Source organism: Protobothrops mucrosquamatus, unplaced genomic scaffold (genome assembly GCF_001527695.2).
Source record: "Protobothrops mucrosquamatus isolate PMUCROS unplaced genomic scaffold, P.Mucros_1.0 scaffold11, whole genome shotgun sequence".
Taxonomy (NCBI): domain Eukaryota; kingdom Metazoa; phylum Chordata; class Lepidosauria; order Squamata; family Viperidae; genus Protobothrops; species Protobothrops mucrosquamatus.
The window spans coordinates 1,106,806-1,134,024 of record NW_015386398.1 but is presented as its reverse complement, the minus strand read 5'-3'; the positions used below and the strand labels follow the sequence as shown (position 1 = coordinate 1,134,024).

Sequence of the window (27,219 nt, the reverse complement as noted above, 5' to 3'; positions counted from 1 at the left end):
TAATAGTGGTAACTGGATATCTTTAGATGCACAAAAATTATTTCTACAGGATCGAAACCAAGGAGCCAAATTATGCCCATAACTCAGACACTGACTTCGCTACTTTCCAGTCTTAGTTTTGTCTTAGGAGATGAGACCAAACAACAATAGCAAGTCAGGATGGTTTTCTTCTGGGTTTTATTATTAAAATATGATGCACATTTCATTTCTTCCTGGCTAATCTGCTCTTCCCTCCCCTCATCTCCAAGCAGATTTTAAATCATATTAAATTAACTTCCTCTAAAATTCTTGGGCTCTTCTCTTAGAATCTAAGCAATGAACCTAAAATTTTTGAATCCTATACAGTCCCAAATGGTGTTCATCCCACAAAGTCAAATGTACACAGACCATAATTGCCAGTACACAATATGACAATGACAGCAGCCATGCGGATGAGTTACTTTCCGGAGATATCCCTCACCCCTGGTTTTCTCACATCCTTCTTATTTATATGCGGATGTATTCACAGGTTAGACTTACTTTTCCAAGGGGTTGGGTTCCCCCCCCCCCCCCGTCTCCTACCTCTAGTAACATCCTGAAAACAAATATGAGCTTAAACCCTTATCTGCTTTCCATTCAGAGAAAGCACAAAGGTAGGGTTGCCAGGTGTCCACTATTTGAGTGGACAGTCCACTTTTTTCACATTATGTTCACTATTTTTTTTCACAAAATAGTGGACATTTTTTTTATTCAAAAGCTTTATGATGAAATGGTACGTAATCTAAAGCTGTACAGTCTACTTTTTTTTACTACTTAAACCCCCCCCCCCGCTTGTCCGCTATTTTTTGGAAGCAGACCTGGCAACCCTACACAAAGGGTATCACGTAATTTATGGTTAATCTGAGCTTTTTGGTACACGACAGAATCAGAAAGATCAGCACCCCTGAGCACGCGCAGAAAGCATTTCTTTCGCCCCTGAGAAATGATATAATCATACATTCAGGATTAGGATCCAGGACTTCCATGTTAGTTTTAAGGCTAAGCACTTATTTTTCAGAAACTGAGCATGAGAGCAAAATCGCCAAGCCGGTATTGAATATTGAGAGCACCAAAAGAATAAAAGGAAAAGTATCCAGCACCTTTTGCTAGGGAATACCGTATTCCCCCCCCCCCCACTGTTTTGTCTCCTCTTCTCTTTATAATGTAAAGTGCATAGTTGTGTAGCTAATCTAGCAATCACCATATAATCCAAAGCAGAATTAAGATCCAAGCTGTGAAGGAGTTTTTGTTTTGTCCATTCGTCCCACAGAGGCATAGACCATCCTCCCCTCTCCGCCCAGTTTTTGGTCCTTTGGGGGAAACCGTGGTAGGATCTGAGCAAAACATCAGGTCACGGGGAATGGAGCGTGGATGGGTTGAATCGGCCTCTACACTGCCACCTTTAAAGCGCCAGTAGTGAGTATCCTTGAAGAAGTATATATGGCCTGCAAGGGAAAGAAGAATGAATGGATGGATGAATGAATGAATGAATGAAAGAATATGACATTTCTTTTGTCCCTGAATTTGGAAGAACCCATCTGAAGTGAACAATGCCTGAGATTACTATGGTAAGTGGCTCCATTACTTCACTGTGGAAATAAATGCATCCAGATTTTACTGTGTTAAAAGTACCTTGGCTATTTTTGAGACCACTTTTTCCCCACCTCTTTTAACTTGTACTAGATGCATATTTTAGTAGAAAGAGAGGAAGACTTTTTCAGCTTGGAAGATGATTTAAAGAAAATTGAATGAATTTTAAGGGGCTGAAAAGATAAACAATCCTAGGGGAGTTTGGTAATATACTTTAAAATATGTATATGTCTGTGACATAAATTACTTAAATAAAATGGGAATGGGAAGGATATCAGAATACAGAACAATTCCTCACATCATTGGCATTTTTAAGGCAAGTGATGGACAGAAAAAAATGCCTGTAGGGCAGGGGTCTCCAACCTTGGCAATGTTAAGACTTGTGGACTTCAACTCCCAGAATTCCCCAGCCAGCACATGTTAGCTGGGGAATTCTGGAAGTTGAAGTCCACAAGTCTTAACATTGCCAAGGTTGGAGAACCCTGCTATAGGGCCCAGCAGTCTCACTTCTGAACATCCTTTGATGTTTAACAATAAACTTGCTATATTGCTTAAATGCTAGGAATTCTCAGATGTAGAATTTTGTTCATTTGACTTAGAGGTTGTTTTCTATTTTACTATCGCTTTTCTATTCTGCTAAAGTTGGTTAACTGGATGTATATTTAAATATGGCCTGCTTTTTTTCTGTGAATTTATTTTCAAAGATGAGCCTCAGTATCTGCAAGTTATTCTCGGCACTGCTGGGAGAATGGTTAAGTCAAAGACTCAATACAGGCAGTCCTCGACTTATGACTGCAACTGAGCTCAACATTTCCTTTGCTAATCAAGACAGTTGTTAAGTGAATTTTGCCCCATTTTACGACCTTTCTTGCCACAGTTGTTAAGTGAATCACTGCAGTTGTTAAGTTAGTTACAGTTAAGTTGTTAAGTGAATCTGGTTGTCAGAAGGTCACAACGGGGATCACGTGACTCCAGGACACTGCAACCATCATAAATATGAGTCAGTTGCCAAGCGTCTGAATTTTGATCACATGACCCTGGGGACGCTGCAACGGCCGTATGTGTAAAAAATAGTCACAAGTCACTTTTTTCAGTGGTGCTGTACCTTCAAACGGTCACTAAACGAATGGTTGTAAGTTGAGGACCACCTCGGTACCAAAATCTGCATAGTTCAGTGCTTTGATATGTGGGAGCTGCACTGCGCATTTCTGCAATTGGGTGTCACTAATAATTATTGGGGGGGGGGAACTAAAGTCTGGAACAGACTTGTTGGAGACTCCTTACAGCAGCAGTCCCTAACCTTTCCACCTTGGTGTACCAGCCTGGTGCGGGGTAGGGGGGCGTGTGAGTGGCAGGTGCATGTGCGCACGCAGAGCTCCAATGGTGCGAGTGGCGGGCGCACAAACCCTCCACTCAAGCAAATGGAGCCTCGCATATGAGTGGTGGGTGCTTGCACAAAGCTCCACTCACTCTCAAGTGGAGGGTGCTTGTGTTCGCGCGCAAAGCCTCACTCGCATGAGCGAAGAATGCTCGCATGTGGAACTTCGCATGCAAGCACAAGCACCCTCTGCTCACCAAGAGGAGCCCATCGCTAGCTTGGCTCGTGTTCAAACAGGCCACGGCCCGGTAGTGGGCCACAGTCCTACAGTATTGTATGCCTTAGTTTGGTGTTTTTCACCCTCAGCAACTTTAACTTGCTGGCTGGGGAATTCTGGGAGTTGAAGTCCACACATCTTAAAGTTGCTGCATTTGAGAAAGGAGAACATACCATCATTCCAGTGGGTGATGTCATCCAGCTCAGAAGGGACTCCTTTCCAGAGGCTGACCGGTTTGGGATATCCCGGTTCCACGTGGCCCAGCTGATCATCATAGCGCCAGTAGCGGTTCTTCTCTAAGAGATACGTCTTACCATTGTGAGGCCAAACAAACACAGCCCCAACTACGGTGCCAGGAGGGAGTCCCAGATCGGATGTGGGGCGGGGATAACCATGATTGACTCGAGTGTCAGAAAAAACCCAGTAGTAGGGTCCTGCAAAGAGGAGGAAACAAGAAATTAATTCTGTAGAAGAGAGGCAAATTCAATTCCATAAATAATTTCTGTTGGGGCCATATGCATTTGATCCATATTTTCCAGATATGAATCAGATATTTTCAAAATCTAATACCTAGCCCCCAAATATCTATCTGTCTATCTGTCTGTCTGTCTGTCTGTCTGTCTTCATCATCATCTTTTAATCTATCATCTATCTATCTATCTTCATCTTCATCATCTATCTATCATCTATCATCTATCAATCATCTATAATCTAACTATCATCATCTCCCTGGAAAATCAGAGATATTGATATAAATACAAAAAGCAAGCTAGTTAGAACAATAGTCTTTTCTATAATGATGTATGGGAGTGAGAGTTGGACATTAAGAATGGCTGATCAAAGATGAATTGATGCCTTTGAACTGTAGTGCTGGTGTAAATTACTGTGTAAACCATGGACAGCAGAGCAACCAACACAAAGGTGCTGAATCATATAAAACCAGACACATTAGGAACCAAGCTCACAAGACTACATCTGATTTACTTTGTTCACGTCATGCAAACAAAGTCATTGGAGAAGCCAATGATGCTAGGAATGGTTAATGGAACAAGAACAAGAGGCAAGCAAAGAGCTTGCTGGCTTGGTACCATTGTAACCGATACAAAGATGAATGTCCAACAACTGAAAGAAGCTGTGCTTGACAGGGTAGCATGGAGAGCATTTGCCTAGAAAGCACTCGCCAAAAGTCGGACACAACTGGTTAAAACAACAACATATGTATCTCCCATATATCAAATATCTATCTAACTTCCAAATTTCATAAGCTGCCCAGAGGCACTACTGTATCTGTGAGTTGGCCAGGTATATAAATTTGTTTAGTAAATATATATATATATATATATATATATATATATATATATATATATATATATATATATATATATATATATATATATATATATATATATATATATAATCTATGTTGGCTAATTAATAGGCACGGTGAATTAATGTGTTTGTCAAAGCTGATTCGGCTTCATCGTTGCCTGCACCTGATTTCAGTTCACAGTTTGCCAAACAGAAATGGGAGGGTTTTTTTTTTGTGTAAATTCTTAGGGAATGGGGAGGGCTAAGGAATGCACAAGAGCCTTCTGTTGCCTGTGCAACGTTATCCCCCAAGTCAAGTTCCGAGAACTTTTCAAATGGTGCAGACTGTTTTCCCAAAACAAAAATACTGCATTCAATTGGTGGACAAGGAATTGTGGGTGGCCCAGGGATGAAAAGGTTTTTTTTTACCTATGTTGGTTTTCACGGGAAAACCTCAGAATTGACTTTGCTTCTGCTGTACCTAGATGGATCTTTCAATAAAGTTTTACTCTTGGTGTCTATGGAGATTCTCAGTCATCCAGGTCATAGTTATCCCAAAGGTGCTTTTTTCACGAGGCAACTGGACTTTCTAGTTTTTCTTTGAAGAGGTTTTGCTTCTCATCCAAGAAGCTTCTTCAGCTCTGACTGGATGGTGGGGAATGGAAGGATTTATACTCCTTTCAGACAGCTGATTGTTTGCATTCTTTTAGAGAGACGTTGAAGCCACCTGGAGGTTTATCTATGTCGTCAGGCCATCTATGTCCAAATTGAACAGCCCTCTCTCAGCAGAGGGGGAGGGATATGACATCATCTATCTCCAGTCTACAACACAGTCCTTTCAGCAGTTCCAAGAAGGCTCCATGCCCATTTGCACTACTCAAGTGACCCTGACGACACAGATAAACCTCCAGGTGGCCTCAACGACTCTCTAAAAGAATGCAAACGACCAACTGTCTGCAAAGAGTATAAATCTTTCCATTCCCCACCATCCAGCCAGAGCTAAAGAAACTTTTTGGATGAGAAGCAAAACGTCTTCAAAGAAAAAAAAAAACAAGAAAGTCCAGTTGCCTCGTGAAAAAACACCTTGGAGATTTTACTCTTTGTAAACTCTTTGGACCAGGAGTTCCTAATTTTTTTGAATATGCCAAACAGGACAGCTGACAGTATTATGCTTCTACTTGTTTAGAAGTGAACTTGTTTCTTGCTCCCTCTCTCCTTCTGAGTTAGCCAGAAAGCTACACAGAAGCCTGTTCCTCAAGAATTCTGATTTATGGTGTGATCCACACTGGATTTTTGCAACCTCTCGTGATGGTCTAGGATGGTCTAGGTAAACAACCTTGGCTCTTTTATGACTCGTGGACTTCAACTCCCAGAATTCCTGAGCCAGCCATGCTGAGGGGAAAGGGAGAGGATTCCAAGCTGAGCCATACTGGCTCAGGAATTCTGGGAGTTGAAGTCCACGAGTCATAAAAGAGCCAAGGTTGCCTACCCCTGGTCTAGGAGGTGCTCATTTTTAGGTGTGTAATGTGCTGTTTGATTTATATCAAAGAAGCTGCTTCTTCAAACTTCGGACCTAGGTGGTGCGTGTATGTGCAGTGCACATCTAGCTACTCCAAAGCTACACTCTCCTAGAGGAGTCATCTCTCCAGAGCTGTAGGGGAAGGTGGGGGAATGAAATCGGCAGTCCCAGGAGGGAGGGGCTGCTTTCAAAGAGACAGGAGCTTGGAATGTCTGGTAGGCAGGAAGAGGGCAAAGACAGACCCTCCCTAGCAGTTCACAGAATATGTATTTATGCAAATAGTTGTTTTAGTCTGGCAAGATTCTAATAAAGAAACTCTCAACAGAAGAGAATATTTATACTTCAGGGTTGAATTATGGGGCTCTTTGGTGCTTTCTGAGCTTGGTTGTTTTCTTGCAGACGTTTCATTACCAAACTATATATCATCATCAGTTTTAGCCACTTGTATATAAACAAAGCACTGATGATGTTACCTACTTGGGTAACAAAACATCTGCAAGAAAACAACCAAGCTCAAAGAGCATGAAGGATCCCACAGTAAAGAAACTATTCAGAAGTAAGTCCATGTGTCGTTCTTGGTTTGTTGGACCTGACAGTGAATGATTTACACATTCCTGGATTCTGACTTGCAGATTAATTGAAAGACCTCGGCCTTTAAGATTTTCCTCTAAAATCTTGATTTTAAGCTGATTTTTCCTATTTTAAAAGGAGGCTAAAAGTATAGACTCTCCTTCTGAATAAATCTGCCACCTTGCCACACTCACCAATTGCCCCCCCCCCCATTGCCACCTTGCCACACTCACCAATAAAGAACACAATCTGGCTGTCGTTGGCACGTTCGTACGCAGCATCAATTATCTTAAAATCTGGGGGGAGTCCGTTCCAGAAGCGAAGAGTCTGGGCTGGCTCCATAGAAACCAGATTCTGGGATGGCTGAATCCTCCAAAAATGTCTCGCTGCAAAAAATTATGTGGCCACATTCATAGAAACCAAAGTGGATGGGGGCAGCTGCCCGTTCCCGTTTAAACCTCCCAATATCTCAAAATAATAATAAAAAAGATTGCATTGCCAAAAGTCAGCAGCAGTTCATTAGAATTGCTGTGTTACCGATGGAGAGAAAGTAAGCAACACAAGTAAATTATGTAATTGTTTGCTGCAGTTTCCTGTCGCAGCAATCACTGTATTCCAATTCCAAAAGTCCACACAACCAGTTACTATGGGTTTTCCCATTTTACAGATAGTCCTTGCTTTATGACCGATCACTTAGCAACCGCTGAAGTTACGACCAACTCAAAAAACGGGGACTTACAACCTGGATTCAAAATTCCAACAGTTGGGCCCCACCGTGGTCATGTGATCAAACTTTGGCTGCTCAATAACACAGCTATATTAACAGCCATCTGCAGCATCCTGTAGTCACATGACTCTGTTTTATGACAGTTTTGCCAACAATCGGCATTTACTTCTAGTTTTTGACAAAACCACACCCATAGCAAAGAGTTCAAAATTCAAGAACCGGCATGTATTTGTGATGGTTGCAGCGTCCCAGAGTCACATGATTGTGATGGTTGCAGCGTCCCAGGGTCACGTGATTGCAACTTTCCCAGCTGGCTTCTGACAAGCAAAGCCAATGGGTGAAGCTGGATTCAATTAATGACTATGTGGTCCACTTAACAACCATGGCCAAAAGAGTCATAAAACTGAGGGGGATTCACTTAACAACTGCCTTGCTTACCAGCAAAAGTTCTGGTCTGGTCGTAAGTCAAGGACTATTTTTACGCAGCCCTGTTTGACTTACCTTTAAAGAAGAAAACTTCACCACGAATGTTAGCAATAGCATCAAACCCGGTTTTGCAACGTTCAGATGCTGGCAAGGAAGGCCTGGAAAGGAGAGAGAATTAATATAAGGACCAATTAATTCATTGGGGTTAGGTTGAGACCACCAGGATAAAATATGGCCAGTGATTTTAAAACCAAACTTGGCTTTCCTCATTAACACTGGATGTTTCTAAACTGATCCAAACAAACAAGATGACAAAGCTATTCTGTTCCCCTTGTTAATGGATTTCTTTATGGTAGGAAGAAGAAAAAAAAATAGGGGAAAGTGGGAAGACAAGGGGGAGTTACCAATGGAAATCAACAATGCTGCCTTCCATGCTAAATTCCATGCATGAAGCCTGAGGGCGCACAATAAAAGCCTTGTCTGGAATTCCCCTGAGCCTCACTTCCTCCTCCTCCTCCTCTGCATCCCATAATAGATATGCATATCAATCTTCCTCTCCCTGGGCTTTGCATGAGATCATTATAGTTACCCCTCCTGTTCTTGGTTTTTAGTTTTAGTTTTTTGATTCCTACTGGTGCATTTCACAAATCCCAATTGCACCAGCAGGAAAAAATCAGCAGTCTGTTCCCTGCTGAACCTCACACACCCCACACAACACATACACACTCATAAGCAGCCAAGGTGCACTCATGACCTCTGCGCTGCTGACCTAAGATAGAAGACGATTCTTAGGGTATGTGAAAGTAGCAAAAAAAAGTCCCCAAGGATAGAGGAACGAAATTTAAGAAAATTTAAGAATTTTTTTTTATTTTTATTTTTAAAAACAACTAGCACTGTGATGGCAAAACTTTTAGAGACCGAGTGCCCAAACTGCAACCCAAAACCCACTTATGTATTGTCGGGTGCCGGGGGGGGGGAGTGGCCCATTGGGTGGGCATGACTCATTGGGTTGGTGTGACCCATTGAGTGGGCGTGACTTTGGGGATAACGGCAGACTGGGTGGGACTAAAAAGCTCAATCAATCAATTCCAACTTTGCGAGATCTTTTTTTTCCTGAAAGAAGTTGAAATGGATTGATTGATTGAACCTTTTTTTTTTGCACACGGCGACAAAGGCCTAAAGTGAAAAGGTTTTATAAAAGTCAGCTGGGGCGATGGTGCGCGTCCCCACAGAGAGGGCTCCGAGTGCCGGCTCTGGCACCCGTGCCATAGGTTCGCCACCACGGAACTAGCACAAGAGTTTTTTATCTTTGGGTAGCTACTTAAATACCACAATACCAGCTGCTAAATGCCTTCGGAATGGGACAACTCCGGCTGCCAATTCGCCACGGCCAACTCACTTTGCCCAGCTCGCCACGGGACAATCCGCCACGGGACAATTCGCAGCGGGAAAACTCACCGCAGGCCAGTTCAACAATTTTATTTCATTATTTAAAATAATTTTAATAGTTATTAAATGATTTTAATGTTTGCCTTTGCCATTTCATTTTGTCCCTCCTTTTGCGTGCTTTCTTTAATGATGCTATTTCACCATTTCTTTGATATTAGATAACTTTTGTTCCACAGTAAGTTGGCCGTGGCGAATTATCCCATGGCGAGTTGGGTGTGGTGAGTTGGCCGTGCTGAATTAGCCGTGGTGAATTGGCCGTGGCAAATTGTCCTAGACCAGTGGTTCTCAACCTGTGGGTCGGGACCCCATTTGGGGTCGATCGACCATTTCATGGGGGTCGCCAAGCAAGGCTGTCCGCCATTTTTTTTGTCCGCCATTTTTTTGTCTGCCATTTTTTTCCCCTTTTCCGGCGGGTGCCTTACATCCCTTGGGCTGGGCCAACTGGTGGTCGGCCTGCTCCATCTCTGCCGCTTGCCAGCTACGCCTCGGCCGGCGCAGGGGGCGGAACCACGCATGCGCGGCGCTCCCGGGCAGGGAAAGTCCTCGACTTACGACCGGTTGGGTAGTCCTCGACTTACGACCGGTTTAGTCCTCGACTTATGACCGGTTTAGTCCTCGACTAACGACCGGTTTAGTCCTCGACTTACAACCGGTTGGGGTCGCGGCATTAAAAAGGTTGAGAACCACTGTCCTAGACCCAAATGCCTTAACTACTCATGTTGTCTAGTAGGTTGCTCATTGGCTGTGGTTCTAGATATCAAAAATATAGATCCTTCATTTTCTACTCATCAAAAAGACACACTCCTGTTCATTAAGGGTTTTTTTTCTTTTCTTTTCCTGGGTTCCTGGCCATTCCCAGTTGGTTCTTCTAGGCCAGGGCTTTCAACCTTTTCACAGATTGTACCGCTTTTAGGACATGACAATATTCGAGTTTCACCAGTGCTTAGCAAGGTGTGATGACCCCCCCCCCCCAAAAAAAGGAAAAAAGTACCGATTTTGATTTCTTCAGTGGCAGTTCCTTTGCTGAATCACTTTTCCTTTACACTGACGAATGTATAATAAATTTATCCATATTTATTAATACGCACCACTTCCTTGGTGGTCAGGTGGCTGGTCGGCCCTTTTTTCTCTCTCCCTCTCCTCTCTCTCTCTTTCACAACCTTTACTCCCTCGTTGATCCCTCTGTTTGTCTCACAGAAGCCTCTCCTCTTCTCCCTCTTCTTTCTCTGTCACCTTCTCTTTCCCCATCATATTTTTTCCCCTCTCCCTCACCCGCCAAAACCTCCTCTCCTCTCTCCCCCCTCCTCCTCCTTTTCTCTTCCCGGTGCACAACTCTCTGGGGCTCAGGGAGAGCTCTAGCATCAGTCGCTACCCCAGTCTCACTCCCCCATGCAGTCACCCACTCTCTGGCTGCATGCGCCGATCCTGGGGCCTCTGCCGAGCCCAGGCAGCCCTGCAACTCCAGCTGACTCTCTCACCCCAAGGCCTATCTGCTGCTCCTGGTGATAGCAGAGGCTGCCGGAAGCACTGATCAGCTGGAACTGCACGCACCAATCCAGGGCCCTCAGCAGAGCCTCAACAACACCGCAGCTCCAGCTGACTCTCCGCCCAAAGACTGCGTGTGGCTGCCAGCCATCCCCAAAGCCGCTGGAAGCACCGATCAGCTAGAGCCACGTGAGACGATCCTGGGCCCTTAGCAGGCCTGTGCGGCACTGCCGCCACTTCAGCTCATGCCCCCGCTACACTTGTTTAGGTCGCGTACCATCTGCCAGGTGCCAAAGTACCACCAATGGTATGCACACCACCGGTCGAAAAGCCCTGTTCTAGGCTGCTATTTCAGTTGGCATTAGTGTGGTCCTTTGAATCTAAACCTAGGTTGCGCTCTTCGTCTGCTGCCATTGTGGTAGCCGGTGGCCGCGTTGTATGATATCGTCCCATAAGACTTTCAAGATCAAGCGGTTCCTCACTAAGAAGCAGAAGCAGAACTGTCCCATTCCACAGTGGATTCGCATGAAAACTGGCAATAAGATCAGGTACAATTCCAAGAGGCAGCATTGGAGAAGGACCAAGCTGGGCCTGTAAAGAGAAGCAACTGCAACCTTCACCCTGTCTGTCTGTCTGTCAGCTGGCTTTTGTGCCCCAGGATTAAGGGAGTTGCACCTGATTTTACAACCTTTTATGTCACTGCAGTTGTTTAGTGACTCATGCAGTCATTCAGAAATCTGGCTTCCTCCATTGACTTTGCTTATCAGAAGCCAGCTGGGAAGGATGCAAATGGCCATCACAAGACCCCAGGACCAGTGGTAGGATTCAAATATGTGAACAACCAGTTCTCTGTGTGGATACTGTTTCCAGAAGTCCATTCTGGGCCTGGGCAACAAAAAATTAGCTACCGGTTCTGCCGAGGTGGTGCAAACTGGCTGAATCCCACCACTGCCCAGAATACTGCAACTGTTGTAAATATCTGCTGGTTGCCAAGCACCCAAATTTTGATCACGTGACCATGGGAGCACTGCAATGGTTATAAGTAGAAGGACCAATTATAAGTCACTTTCTTCAGTGCTGTTGCAACTTTGAACGGTCACTAAATGGTTGTAAGTTGAGGACCACCTGCATTGAATTGTGCTCTGATTTGGCTCACTGGCTGTCATTCTATGGAAAGGACTCTTGTTGCATCACAGTTACAAGAGCCAATGAGGAAAGGGAGAATTAGTAGGCTCAACCAATCAGAAAAGAGGCTCACTTTTCTTTCGGCTTGTCTGGTGGTAGGTCTGGGATCGGGGGTGCTGTGGGAACCGGTGGCACCGGAATGTCTTGATCTGGATATGAACTATGATGCCGCCTACCTACAAACAGGAGAGAAATAATGAGGTGGCCACAGATCAAATGGACCAACAGACGGTATGAGATATTTCCTGACATGAGAAAGGAGAAGGAATGTTCTGTTGCTAAGTGAAAGTGAGTTTTGTCCCATTTTACGACTTTTCTTGCCACAGTTGTTAAGTGAATCACTGCAGTTGGTACATTAGTAACACGGTTGTTAAGCGAATCCTGGCTTCCCCATTGACTTTGCTGGTCAGAAGGTCGTAAAAGAGGATCACGTAATCCCGGGACACTGCAACTGTCATAAATATGAGGCAGTCGCCAAGCGTCTGAATTTTGATCACATGACCACGGGGGTGCTACAGTGGACATAAGAGTGGAAAACGGTCATAAATCACCTTTTTCAGTGACATTGTAACTTTGAACGGTCACTAAATGAACTGTTGTAAGTCAAGGACTACTTCTATATATCAAAAGATGAAAGAAAAGAACAACTTCCTCAAATTCACTCTTAGTAGCTTGTTGTGTACAACATCCATGCTCCCTAATCATCGTGGTCATTGCAAAGCACGAGAGGAAAGCAATACAGAAACGGTGGTTGGTACAAGTAAAATGTCTCAGGAAGGAGAAGAAATACGAGTCAAGGTGGAAAGAAAGAGGGTAGCATTAAAGAATTGTGTTTTTGTAAACTTGTTTTGTACAACATCCATGATTCCTAACCATCATAGTTATTGCAGAGCACAAGAGAAAGCAATAGAGAAACAGTGATTGGTACATGTAAAATGCTCCAGAAGGAGGAGAAGTATCAATCAAGGCAGAAAGAAAGAGGATGGCATTAAAGAATTGTGTTTTTGGTAAGACCAAAGCCTCTCACCATAGATTTGTTGAATTCCCATGGCGTCATCTGTGGAAAGTTGATAGAGGTGGGGCAAACCGACAGGACCTTGGTAATATGGCATCATGATGGACTCCTTAACAGAAGAGTGAGTCAGTCCCAAGGCATGGCCAAACTCATGCACTGCTACAGCAAATAGATCTGTGCCGCGGCCTGAAATCAGGAGAAAAAGGACATTTTAGTCAAGATTTGAGGTTCTTTGGACAATATTTTTATCAGATACTGAAGTCCCGTAGTGTGGTGTGTCGTAATTCTGAAGATACCTGGTGATTCATTCTGTGGGTCATAAATCCAGATCTCTTCATTATCAAAATGGGTATTGCCTGAAATGGGATATTCTCCAGGGAAGAAGGCATGGGCCAGGGTGCCTCCAGGCCCATCAAAGGGGTATGGGTCGTCATGATAAGAGGCCGTAAAATCCACCACAATGTCCGCTTGCTGAGAAGACACTTCTTTGAAGGTCAAGGTTGAAGAATTGCTCCAAGCTCGAAAAGCGTAGAAAATGAGATTCCGGACATGATCGTGGGTTAGTTGCGAGGAATGAGGGAAGGAACGGATGCTGGTGTGGGAAACAAAGAACAGAAAGAAAGAATAAGGCAGCGGCTCCCAACATTTCTATACCCTGCACCGCTAGAACGCTTCTGATATATTCTCGCACCCCTTACAAAAGTTCGAAATAATGGCAACGAATTATACATATACACTATAATTTTTAAAACCCAAGTTTTTGCACCCCCTGGAATATTGTCTCACACCCCCAAGGGGTGCGAGCACCCCTGGTTGAGAACCCCCTGGAATAAGGTAAGGCCAGATGAGTCTCGATGGATGAGAGTATAACAAAGTCCTGTGTGGTTCACTATCCCGTTTTGCAAGATGTCCAACCAAAGACTTACTGGAAGCCCACAAACAGGATGTGTAGGCAATATCCTCTTACAGGACACTTTTGTTCCCAGCTTGTGGTATTCAGTGTCACAAGAAAAAAAGAATAATGAAAATTAATTACAGATGGCAAAGTGAATAAAGGTGCAGGAACAAGAGAGACACAAGGAAAGAATGAAACAAGAAGCAGTAAGTTGTAGTAGCTTTTTTCCAAATGGGTGCAACGGCTCTGATAGAGTATAGGTAGTTCTCAACTTATAGACATTCATCTAGTGACTATTTGAAGTTACAATGGCATGGAAAAAAGTGACTTATGACCATTTAACACTTATGACCATTGCAGCATTCTTGTGGTCACGTGATCAGAATTTGGACTCTTGGCATTTGGCTCATATTTATGACGGTTGCAATGTCCTGGGTCACTTTTTTGCAACCTTCCAACAAGCAAAGTCCATGGGGAAACCAGATTCACTTAATAACCATGTTACTTAACAACTGCAGTGATCCACTTAGCAATGGTGACTAGAAGGGTCGTAAAATGGAGCAAAACTCACTTATCTTGCTCAGCAGTGGAAATTTTGGGCTCAGTTGTGCTCGTAAGTCAGAGGTCTTCAAGCTTGGCAACTTTAAGACTTGTGGAATTCAACTCCCAGAATTCCTCAGCCAGCTGGGTGAGGAATTCTGGGAGTTGAAGTCCACAAGTCTTAAAGCTGCCAAGTTTCAAGACCCTTGCCGTAAGTCAAGGACTACCTGTAACTCCATCAGCTGCCCAGTCAGTAAGTTATGTAATGAGAAGTAGATAACAAAAGTCAATAGAGAAGAAATTAACAAGAGAGTATTCAGGTAGTCCTCAACTTATGTTCAGTCGCTTGGCAACCGTTCGAAGTTATGGTGGCCCCCCTCAAAAGGTATTTGCAAAGTTCCAATGGCTGCTGCTTTCCATGGTCACATGACTGCATTTTGGGTGCTTGGCAACCAGTCTGCATCTACAGCCATTTGCAATGTCCTGTGGCCACATGATCACTATTTACAACACTTTTGCCCCAAAATGGCTTTTATTTCTGTTTTTCAGCCAAACACCCCATAGCAAACAATGAGTTTGCTTAAAAACCACGTTGTTCACTTAATGAGCATGGATTCGCTTAATGACCACTGCAAAACAGCTCGTAAAATTGGGTTGGTCACATGATTGATCTGCTTTATGCCCGTCACTACTTACAAAGTAGTGGGCAGACTCCATTTCGGTCGTAAGTCGAGCACGACCTGCACACTGAAAGTATAAATCTTCAATTTAGGGGAGATGCTGAATTATGATTCTTATGAGAACTGGAAGTCAGAACACAAATCACAGGAAGACAAAAACCACAGCAAAGAAGACGTGGTTAGCTTAACTCTGCATTCCCAGGACTCCTCCTTCAAAAGAAAGGGGATTATTAGACTTACTGCCATGTCAAGTCGGTCTTTTTCCAGGCGGTTTCACTGAGAGCGTAACGTTTCTTCCTACGTCGCATCAACTCCGCGGTGCCAATGAAATCAGGGAGAGAGCAGCGAGGCCTGTCCATCATTTTCAAAGTCTCACGATCTGCAAAAGAGAGAGGAATTTCCATGTTTTGATTTTAATTCAAGGTCCCTTTCTCTGCTCCCATCTGAAATTACAATTTGCCCTCGACTTACGACCAGAATTAAGCCCATTTCTGTTGCTATGCAAGACAGTTGTTAAGTGAATTTTACCCCACTTTACGACCCTTCTTGCCACAGTTGTTAAGTGAATCACTGCAGTTGTTAAGTTAGTAACACGGTTGTTAAGTGAATCTGGCTTCTCCATTGACTTTACTTGTCAGAAGGTCGCAAAAAGGGATCACATGACCCGGGGATACTTTAATTGTCAAAAATACAAGCCAGTTGCCAAGTGCCCAGATTTTGATCACGTGACCTTAGGGATGCTGCAACCTCAAAAATTACTTTTTTTCTGCGCTGGTATAATGTTGAATAGTCACTAAATCATTATCTTGGAGTAAGATGGGTGCCCTATAAGTTTTATAAAAAACTAACTAAATAAATAAATGGTTGTAAGTCAAGGACTACCTGTATAGTTCCTGTATGTGAGAATATTTAAAAGACACTTGCTTGGACTCTAGTAACAGTATCCCCAATCCTAAACCAGTGCAAATAGGTGATGGTCAGGCCACAAATATTGCTTTTAGTGCAGTGATGGCAGACCTTTTAGAGACTGAGTGCCCAAACTGCAACCCAAAACCCACTTATTTATCGCTGGGTGCCAGGTGGGCGTGGCCCACTGGGTGGGCGTGACTGGTGGTCGTGGCAGACTGGGTGGGTGTGGCCAAGGTGGGTGTGGTCACCTCGATGTTTGTGGGAGGGACGCCTGCGAGGGCCGGGCAGGTTTGGGGGAGATCCAGGGGATCTGGCAAGTGGGACAGTGGGCAGAAGGCTTGTCTGGCGAGGCGAGGCAGGGCTGGGGTGCCATAGTTGCAGGGCAAGGCGAGGCAGGGACTGGGGCGGCGGCTGCCTGACACCATCGGCCCCCGCACACAGAGGCCAGCGAGTGCATGGGAGCCAACAGTGTCCGTCAGCAGCCACAGCCTGCCGGCCCCTTGACTGGCACATTCTGGGACTCCGCAGCCCACCACCAGCAGTTCAGAGAAGCTGCCTCTGAGCTGGATGGATGACTGACAGCTGAGGGGGCGAGGTGCCTGGGAAAAGAAGAGCATGCAAGGTCAGGAGGGATGGGACAGGGGGTGGGAAACCAGCTGTGCTGGGATGCATCCGGCCACATGGGACCTTGGCGAGTTAGCGGGTGCTGGTTGAAGAGGGACGGTTGCCATCTCCGGAGCATGGCGCACGTGCCCACTGAGAGAGCTCTGAGTGCCGCCTCTGGCAAGCATGCCATAGGTTCGCCACTACTGTTTTAGTGGATGGTGTCACAACCTATATCAAATCTGGAACTATTGAAGAACATGTTGAGCCATGAAAAAGAATATCATTCAGAAAATTGGCACAAGTTAAGAGAAGCTAGGGAGCACGGATCAGGAGGGGTAGTCCTTGAAGGCTCTATTTATCCCAGTTTACTAGCAAGAAGCATGATGTGACTCCATCAAAATGCATCTAGGGCCAAGGAAGACAGGGAACATTGGAAAGGAGGACACACGCTAATTAGTTTAATTTTCTTGGTATTTGCAACAAAAATTATAGTGAAAAACTACAAAACAAAAGTAATTAGACATGCAGTTAGTCCTTGACTTATGACAGTAATGGAGCCTGTACATCATGGTTGTAAGTCACGATAGTTGTAAAACAGATCGTTCACAGGACAGAACCAATTTTATTATCCTTTTTGCGGCAGTCATTAAGCAAACGACTTAATGTTAAAAGTAAATGCCAGTTTTGGCAAAACCATTGTAAAACACAGTCACATGACCACGGGATGCTGCAAACAGCAGTAAATATGGCCTAGTTACCAAGTGCCTCACGTTTGGTCACATGATCTGGAGGGCAACTGTTGGAAATTTGAATCAGCAGGCCCAGGGATAGGTCCATTGTAACTTTGAAGGGTGATTAAGTGACCAGTCGTAAGTTGAGAACTACTGTACCTGCACATGAATATGAAATTACTTTTTCTAGCCTCAGAAAAACTGCTTTTTCAAGTGCAATTATTTTTCCAAGAAATCTTTATGTCAACCCTGCTAACATCGGATGTTTTTGCATTGACAACAAAGAGAAATGTAGCCATATTTTACCTTTTGCTTTTAGAGTTACATGATGCTGGGAGAGGGGATGTGAACAAGAATCCAGCTAGACATAATAACACTAAACCTAGCCGAGAAAACAAGGTTATTGTAACCAGAGCTGATAAGGACTTGGCTGGGCTGGTGAACTGGAGAGGAGACCTCCGCTTCAAGCTAATTGGGGAATGTGATTTATGACTGTTAATTGAAGGAGGGAATTGTGCTTTGATACTATGTGCTCAGGGGAGGGGAATTCAGTTTTTGGCTTCGATTATGCAGTGCCCAAGTTATGCTACTTAAAATAAAGATTCTTTAAGGTAAACGATGCCTCAAAGTTCTTTTGAAGAGTTTCATCCGTTGGAACCATGACACTTTACTTTCAAAAACATATGCTAACAATAATATCAAATTGATGACAACATACTTTTCAAATTTCATCCTAAAAAAATACGGCAAATCATATGATCTGCAGATTATAGCAATCATAGATTTGACTGGCTGGCTTTAAGCCAAGTGCTGGAATCACAAAATCAATGAAATGACTTAAATAACTTAGGGTGTTGAGTGTGTTGGGAAACAATGAAGCAATAATTTATGTCACAATACAGGTAGTCCTCGATTTACGACTGTAATTGAACAAGGAATTACGGTTATAAGTCATGCTGGTTGTTAAGTGGGTCATCAAACGAGAGAGCTGTTTTTACCATTTTTGTGGTGGTTGATAAGTGAATGCTGTGGTCATTAAGCAAACCCATTGTTTCCAATGGATGGTTTTTGCCAGAAACAGGAAGTAAATACTGGTTTCCAGCAAAAATGTCATAAATCATGATCACACAATCACAGGACGCTGCAAACAGTCATAAATTCAAGTGGAAGACTGGCAATCGGAATTTCAAATGCAGATCGTAAGTACCTTTTGGGGGTGGAATCTGTCATAACTTTGAATTGTTGTTTAAGTGACTGGTCATTAAGTGAGGACAACTTTACATGAAAATTTGAATGTCTACTTTTATCAAAACAGTCCAGAACACACACACACACACACCTACAAAAATACAAGATACTTAAAAAGCTGTTGGATGGAAAACTAGAGCCAGTTTGGTTTAGTGCAGAGGCCCCCAGCCTTTTGGGCACCAGGGACCGGTTATGTGGAGAGAGGTTTTTCCACGGACCGGAGGGGGCGTGGTTTTGTGTGCTGCCTGCATCTCGTGGATGGGGCTTTGCTTGTTTGTGTGGACCGGTTGCTGGCATGCCCCAGCCCAGTACTGGTCCACAGACCGGGGGTTGGGGACCCCTGGTCTAGTGGTTAAGGCACCAGACTAGAAAGCAGGAGACCACGTGTTTTAGTCCCGCCTTAAGCATGAAAGCAAGCTGGGTGATCTTGGGCCAGTCACTCTTTCTCAACCCAACCTACCTCACAGGGTCGTTGTTGCGGGAAAAATAGGAGGAGGAAGATGTGCTAGATATGTTTGCCAACTTGAGTTATTTGTAAAAACAATGCAGGTGAGACACAAATAAAAACATAATAAAAACTTGAGGGCAAAAAGAGGACATGTCCTCCTTTGTTGGCTGTCTAGTAATCCTACATTCATGCCAGCATCCTTCAGTGGACAGAGACACCTACCCAGTTTCCCAGTTACAGGCAGACCTGCAAACCTTTGCATCGTTTTAACAGCAACGGATAACTCTTCTTGGCTTTGAAGAGTTGCTGCTCTGGGATCCGGTGGGGGAAGGTAGCCGTAGCGCATCAGCCATTCCTGTGAGGACACAATTCATATGGTACATCAAGTCAGCAGACAGGCAGAGATGGCAGGATAGTGTTTTTTGTGAGCAGAGCCCCTCGGCCTTGGTTAGCCACATAACAGGCAGGAATTCAGAAATTGTTTTCCTTCACTTAACATAGAGACACAGCTACTGGGGAAAGGTTTGCTTGCCTGAACCCACAATGGGGCAGCTCTACAAAGAACAAGATGAATGGGTTGACACATTACAGGTATTTCTTGGCTTATAACCATTAGTTTAGTGCAGGGGTCTTCCAACTTGGCCCTTTTATGACTTGTGGACTTCAACTGGCTGGCTGAGGAATTCTGGGAGTTGAAGTCCACAAGTCATAAAAGGGCCAAGTTTGAAGACCCCTGGTTTAGTGACTGCTCAAAGTTACAATGGCACTGAAAAAGGCACTTATGACTATTTTTCACACTTACGACCGTTGCAGCATCCCCATGGTTATGTGATCAGCATTTAGACTCTTGGCAACTGGCTCAGAGTTATGATGGTTGCAGTGTCCCAGAGTCATGTGATCACTTTTTGTGACCTTCTGACAAAGCAAAATCAATGGGGAAGTCAGATTCATTTAACAACCGCCTTACTAAACCTAAGAACTACAGTGATTCCCTTAACAATTATGGCAAGAAAGGCTGCAAAATGGGGCAAAACTCAGTTAACTGTCTTACTTAGCAGCAGAAATTTTGCATTCAATTGCGATCGTAAGCCAAGGACTTATCTGTACACCAGGGCACAATCTGTTTACTAGTAGCTTATTGATTAAAACACCCTTCCTCCCAGAGTTCAACCAACAGGCTAAGTGAAAATGAAGCAAACCACACCAGCTAGATCAGGGGTAGGCCACCTTGGCTCTTTTATGACTCGTGGACTTCAACTCCCAGAATTCCTGAGCCAGCATGGCTCAGCTTGGAAACCTCTCCCTTTCCCCTCAGCATGGCTGGCTCAGGAATTCTGGGAGTTGAAGTCCACAAGTCATAAAAGAGCCAAGGTTGCCTACCCCTGACCTAGATTCATACAATACTGTAAGCCATAACGCAGTTTGCTTTTGGGGATGTGAACCTCCCCCCGTGGTCTGTAAACCCTGCTTTAGGTCAAGCAGGTTGTGTGAATCCAGTCAATTGTAAAATCTAATTAGGGCATATTATATGAACATAGCCATTATATCATGGCACAGTACAAGTAGTCCTTGTTTAGGAACCCAATTTGGAACTGGCAAATCAGTTGTTAAGTGAAGTGGCCACTGAATGAAACTGCGACTGTGCTTACAATCTTTCTTCAACTTTTCTTTGCTTTATAGATCTGCAAAAATTGTAAATGTGAGGATTGCCATAAAGTTACTTTTTTCATCACTGTCATAACTGGGAATGGTTGCTGTAGGTCAGGCATGTCAAACTGCCAGCCCGTGGGCCGGATGCGTCACGCCGAAACTGCACCCACCCCATTACCGGCAATGGGGAACGTCGCGCATTTGACATGCCTGCTGTAGATTCTAAGTCAGATATTCTGATGTAATTATATTGTGCTCCTTCAAGGAAGAGTAGTATAAAAACAATTCATATATATGTATGTATATGAAGGGGGGAGAAAAGGAAGAGGAGAGATGGTTGGAGGATGAGAATGAAGGAGTGGTGAGAGTGGTGGGGACACGGGTAAGAGAGAAGTCAGACAGCGCTACGGGGAAGAAGGAGAGGGGAAGTAAGATGGGATTGCAAGTGGCCAGGAAAAGAAAAAAGGTTAGTGAACAGCAGGATGAGGTCCCAAACGAAGGGGTNATAAAAACAGCCACCCACTGATGGTTAGCCACCCTGACGAAGCCGGCAGGAGGCCGGCGAAAGCTAGGTGCTTTTAATTGTAAATAAACTGATTATAGTTTTTTATCTCCTGGTGGTCTCACGGTTGTGATTCTTTAGATATGAATTTACCCAGGAGTCAACCTCCAGCTTTTAAAATTTTTAGAGTTTTAAATGATATGTATGTATGTATGTATGTATGTATATATATATATATATGTGTGTGTGTGTGTGTGTGTATGTATATGTATATGTTACTATATATATATATATATATATATATATATATATATATATATATATATATATATATATATATATAATGTTACTAGATTATTACTACTATATTACTAGTATTATTACTACTGCATTAGTAGTAATAATTATTAGTTCTAGTAATTAGCAGTTGCTAGTAATTAGTAGTAATAATTATTAGTTCTATTACTTTGATTGGCTAACAAATAACAGGTTATTCTTCTCCAGTTGAGCATGCTCCCAGTGCCATAGATCTTATTATTATTATTTTGGGAGTTGCAGTTCCAACCTATCTGAAGCATGCTCAGTTGAAGCAAGCTGCTCTAGGGGAATTCAAGCCAAAAAATCCCCAAAGGAGCATCTTGTTCTCGTTTGTACTACGTCTTTCTTTTCTCACCTGGGGATTCCCTTTTGAGGCTGTGCTAGGACAGCAATTTTTCTCCCCAGTTGCCTGGAGGGCTGTCTCTCAAGAGGATTCATCACTGCTTCTCATTCCATTTCTCTAGATTAGAGCAATGGTTCCTCCTTCTTTACGAAGAACTGAGAACTGAGATGCAGAACCATGGAGGGGAAGCCTTAAAACGGCTTCCCGTTTGCTTCTGCTGATGCCTTCAGCTTTCAGAAGAATCCAGATGAGCTGTTCCTCAAAGCCTCTTTCCACCATTAGGGAACAGAAAGCAAGAGCATTCTGTAAGACAGCGTTTCTCAGTCTCAACAACTTTAAAATGCGTGGACTATTATAACTCTCAGGGTTCCCCAGCCAGCATAGGTTTAAACATAGGTCAAAAACATCATAAACTATGGTCATGTGACTCTGGGGCCCTGCAAACAGCTATAAATCTCAACTGGTAGGAAAAAAAGAATAAAAGTGCCGTCAACCCTTACATTTAAAGTGGTTTGCATATTACATAAAACCATAGTAATAAGTGCTAAAAAGCACCTTTGGGACAATGCTTTAGCTATAGGTAATAATCCCAGATATAGAGGACAACTCATTCGCAGTTGGAGGTAATTCTCTGCCTGCATCTCTCTTTATGACCATCAGACAGCACTCTAGGAAGTAAGGAACTTAGAGGCAACTCTAGCCAAACCCCAATCTACGAAAGAAAGCTATACCCAAACAGAACCAAATAATGAACAAATAACTCCCAGAGGATTTGATCCTACTGATAAACCCTTGGAGGAAGACAAGTGGAGGTATGCCACACATAGAAGGAAATACCATGCTCAAAGAAAGAAGCAGTATACAACTAACAAACCTCCTGTGGCTGAGAATCTAACCAAAATAATTAGGCCTACTGATTACTACCCTTTCCTCCTCTTCCACATTGGGACGAATGACACAACAGAGAACCTGAGTACAATAGTGAGAGATTGCAAACAATTGGGCAATAAAGTTAAGAAGCTAGGAGCACAAGTAGTGTTCTCATCTGTACTCCCAACGAAAGGCTAACACCCATTGAGGGGAAAAAAGAATTCTAGAAATAAACCATTGGCTAAACGGTTGGTGTCGCCAAGAAAACTTTGGTTTCCTGGATCATGGACTGCATTTCCAATGCGAAGGACTCCTGGCAAGGGATGGGCTGTACCTCACGAAAACAGGGGAAAATGTACTCAGAAAAAGACTGGCCCAATTCATCAGGAGGGCTTTAAACTAAAATTGAGGGGGGAGGGTGACCAATCTTTAGAATCTCTAGAACCCAAAACCAATCATAAATCCCAAGAAAACAAATCAAACCATGAGATAGGCAGAGACGAGAAAAAAGAAAAATCCAAACAACAATCAGGAGATGCAGGAAACATGCCCACGAACAGGTATAAAAGTTTTAAATGCTTATATACAAATGTTCAAAGCTTGGGAAACAAACAGGGCGAACTAGAAGCAATGGTACCCGAGGGAGGGTATGACATAGTTGGCATTACAGAAACCTAGTGGGACAAAACCCATGAATGGAATGGACTGATGGATGGATACAAATTGTTTTAAAAAAACAGGTCTACAAAAAGAGGAGGGGGAGTTGCATTATATGTAAGAGAACACTACATATCTGCAGAAATGCACATGATCCAAGACAAAAATCTCTCCAGAATGTATATGGGTCAATATAAAAGAGAAAAAAAAGTGACATTACCATAGGTGTATATTACAGGCCACCCAACCACTCAGAAGAAATATAGGTTCTCCTGCTTGAGCAGGGGGCTGGACTAGAAGACCTCCAAGGTCCCTTTCAGCTCTATTCTATTCTAAGTGGCTCTGAACAGCTTTTGAGTGAGTTTAATACATTCCCAATTTAACACAGCCCCCTGGCCCGTTGAAAGCCTCCTTTGTCTGACTCCATGGAGGCTTCTGCAGAATCCAAGAGCCGCCCCCTGGTTTCTCGAGACCCCCGTGACCTCACTACAACCACCCTTTTGCCTCAGTTTCCAGGACGGGTCAATTTCCCCCAATGTATCTTACCCATTGATGTATAACATCCATGCACACAACCCCTGCTGTTTGCAGCTGGTTGGGTTAGTTGTCTTTAAAAAAAAAAAAAAAAAAAAGGTCAAGCAGCTAGTCAACATTACTTTCCACTGGAAGGAAAGACAGAAATGCAGCTGCAATTATCGGGAAAGATGGTCCAAGCCTGGAAACACTGGATTCTTTCCAAAGATACTAATTTTTTGAATGGCCTCTTCTCAAAGAAGGGAAAAAAATGAAGGAAATGGGGCACAGGACAGAGAGGCTGAGATTTTAGGAGTGGCAGGTAAGATAAGATAAGATAAGATAAGATAACCTTTATTTTTCCATCCTGGTTGCAGAACAAAAAAACCAACAGCTCTAAAGTATGTTATTAATCTTTCATAGAAGGCACTTTTGAAACACTTGCAGTATTTATTGTTCTTGTCCTCCAAATAGACTTGAAAGCTGGGCTGCCTTTTTCCCTGTTTCACAGCGAGGAGAGTAGAACAGAAGAGCTCTTTTAAAGTATATAAAACAGGACCATAAGTATTTATTTATCCACTCCACATTTCTTCTTTCAACTTGTAACATTTCTTCTTTCAACTTGTATTCAGGGATGAGCAGTTCCCGAATTATTCCAAGCTGCATCTTTCAGGAGGTGTTTTTTTTATTTTAAAAAAAGTGAATTCTGCAAATTCATTAGGTATTGTGGGAGGAAACCATAGATTTTAGTGATTAAATATGTTTTATTAACCCAAAGTAAAACTCTTTATCCCTAGTTTAGCCACCCTCCATTCCTGCTAAATTAAGTACGCTGCAAAATTGATAGCACTTCTACAGAGAATTGCTTCTTCAAGCAAGTGAGCCAAATTATACATTAAGAGAAACAGCAATCAACTCAGCTTGAAGCTAGTTCAGTTTTAGCAGCTGAGGAAGGGAAAGGAATTTCATTCTAGCTATGGAGTCTGTAGAATAGCTCAGGCACCAAGCAGCAGGCATATTTCCACATTGTAAATAAATGCTAGTTGCCACGCACCTGAATTTTCAATAAAAGGTGAAAGATTTATATGATCTGAAGAGAAACCAAGCACCTGAATTTTGACCCCAGAACCATGGGGATGCTGCAAGATTTTATGTGCAAGCACTAGTCATAAGTCATTTTTTTCCAGTACTGTTGTAACTTTGAATGGTTGCTAAATAAATGATTGTAAGTTGAAGACTTACTTGTAGCTTACTCTACTTTTCCATAAGAACAGAAAATGAGATACATTTAAAGACACTAAAATATAGTAGCAATAAAACATTGGATTTCTGAATGGGGATAGAATTAATACAGTAGAATTATAATTATTATTATTATCATCATCATCATCATCATCATCATCATCGATAAGGACTTGATAGGTAGACAAAAATGCCAAATCCAGTCTGAACGTCTGGCTGACTATGCAATTAATAATAATAATAATAATAATAATAATAATAATAATAATAATAATAATAATGATGATGATGATGATATGATGATGATGATGATCATGATCATGATCATGATGATCATGATCATGATGATCATGATCATGATGATGCCTTGGATGCAATCCCAAAACAACTGGAGCACCACTTGAACACCATTGGCATTGACAAATTCGCCATTAGTCAATTGCAAAAGGCGGCCTTACTAGGAACTGCTTCCATCCTGCGACGATATCTGTAATACCATCAAACATCCACATCTGCCTATCCCAGGACCTGGGTAAGGACTCAATAGGTAGACAAAAATGCCAAACCCAGTCTGAACATCTGGCTGGCTGTGCGACGATCAATAATAATAATAATAATAATAAAGTTGGAGCTGAGCTGAAATGTCACAAAGCATGTGGTGGCTTAGAGCCTTGTAACCCGTTCAGTGTTTCCAAGTGATGGCAAGGGCATAATGTACGCTTTCTAAAATTTTTCACAAAATCCTTTATTAGTTGCTTAGCAAGCAAGAGTTTCAAGAATCACCATTCCCCATGATCAAAATTAGTGCCTGTGCGAGGATCAGAACTGCTCAAGAACCAAATATGCCATCAGGAAAAAGATGGTGGCAATTTTCACAGGCCATGAAAGGGTCTGTTCAAAGAATTCCACAAATTCCCACTGTGGGAATTTGGGAGCCTAACAGATGTCTCCTCCCTGTGGCCAAAGTCTGGAAGTCAGCAAATCCCAAATCTGAAAGGCAGCTTGGTTCTGAATGAACTTACAATGTCAGGCAGCTCGTTGGGGAGCTTCCACAGCATTTTAAAAACCATGGTTTGTTAAATTTTTGAATAAATCGCAGCTGGCTCATGCAAGATGCTAAGTCGGGATCAAACCACATCCTCTTAAGGTTTCGTGTGTTTGTAAATCACATTTGCAGATGTGAAAGAGAAACCCTCTGTAAATGCTTCAGGTATTTCCAAATCCTGCCAGTACTGAAAAAACAGATGCATATACTGCTGAATCTCATTATGATGCTCTGGACAACGAGGATCAAAAAGATCTGTAAATCTGATAATATATTACTGCTCCCAGGGCCCCCAATTTCCCACAATTTATCACCGAGTTACAGGGGGAGAGAAAGAGGAAAGAAACTGATGCTAGGGATCAATGATTTCCTGCCTGTAGGCAGTCTGTAACTTGAAACTCCAAGGAGTCAATCTGATCTTTCTTGAAAGAGGAACAAAATGCTACAAAAGACACATGCACAACAAATCTGTGAATCCCATTCAGCCTTTATTATGATCCTCCCAGGTGAGTTATATTTATCTTGCAAGCTTTGCTTTTTCCTACATCTCTTAATCCCAGGCACCAGTTTCTTTCCCCAACTCATGATCTGTCCTCTCTGCCTTATAATAGCCTCCCATAGTCCAATAATCTCCCCCAAAATATTGTTCTCCTTCCTTCACATTCAGCCTTCTGCCCCCTCCCTTTGGGCAGGAGAAATGGGGAGAGATTATTCTCAACTACCCAAGCGTTTATCCTAACTCTCTGGACCCTTCCCCACTTTTCCTGCTTTCTTGAGGGTATCTGTACTCACCAGCCCTTTTATCTTGTCTCGGGAACTAGATTGTAGGACTCTAGATGGTCCTGCCTTGATCTGAGGGATGTGGCAGAGCGATGCCAGGAAAATAAGCAGTTCAAGCATCTTGGCAGTGATCGTCTCAGGCACAGCCGAAATCCTATATAGTCTCTCTCCTCTCCCCCCACTTATCTCCCCTCCCCTCCTTCCTGTCTCTCTCTTCTCTCCGCCCTGCTAGTCAATTTAAGAGGGGGTGAGGAAAATGGGACGAGAACCCCTTGGATTTTCTAGTCAGGGAGAACTGGTTGTAATGGAAAAAACAAGTAATAATAATAATAATAATAATAATAATAATAATGAT

At 43.1% G+C, this 27,219-nt stretch overlaps 1 protein-coding gene across 1 annotated transcript; it reads right to left on the bottom strand.

Moving 5' to 3' along the window:
* Positions 1–1,152: 1,152 nt before the first annotated feature.
* On the bottom strand, positions 1,153–26,984 carry LOC107282739 (matrix metalloproteinase-25-like). The gene is made up of 10 exons (XM_029283066.1): positions 26,877–26,984; positions 19,167–19,299; positions 15,243–15,381; positions 13,184–13,479; positions 12,900–13,073; positions 11,946–12,048; positions 7,825–7,911; positions 6,834–6,982; positions 3,377–3,637; positions 1,153–1,463 (listed from the first exon to the last, which is right to left on the bottom strand). Exons 1-10 carry the CDS (start codon positions 26,982–26,984, stop codon positions 1,216–1,218), a joined length of 1,698 nt encoding a protein of 565 aa, XP_029138899.1. The 3' UTR covers positions 1,153–1,215.
* Positions 26,985–27,219: the final 235 nt, after the last annotated feature.

Bases quoted from the DNA above. Each gene is read 5' to 3' on its own strand.
- LOC107282739 (XM_029283066.1), bottom strand. From the start codon at position 26,984: ATGCTTGAACTGCTTATTTTCCTGGCATCGCTCTGCCACATCCCTCAG. The intron at 13,480-15,242 runs GTAAGTCTAATA...TTCCCACACCAG, and splicing joins AAGACCGACTTGACATGGCA to CATCCGTTCCTTCCCTCATT. The intron at 12,049-12,899 runs GTGAGAGGCTTT...TCCTGTTTGTAG, and splicing joins GGGAATTCAACAAATCTATG to GTAGGCGGCATCATAGTTCA.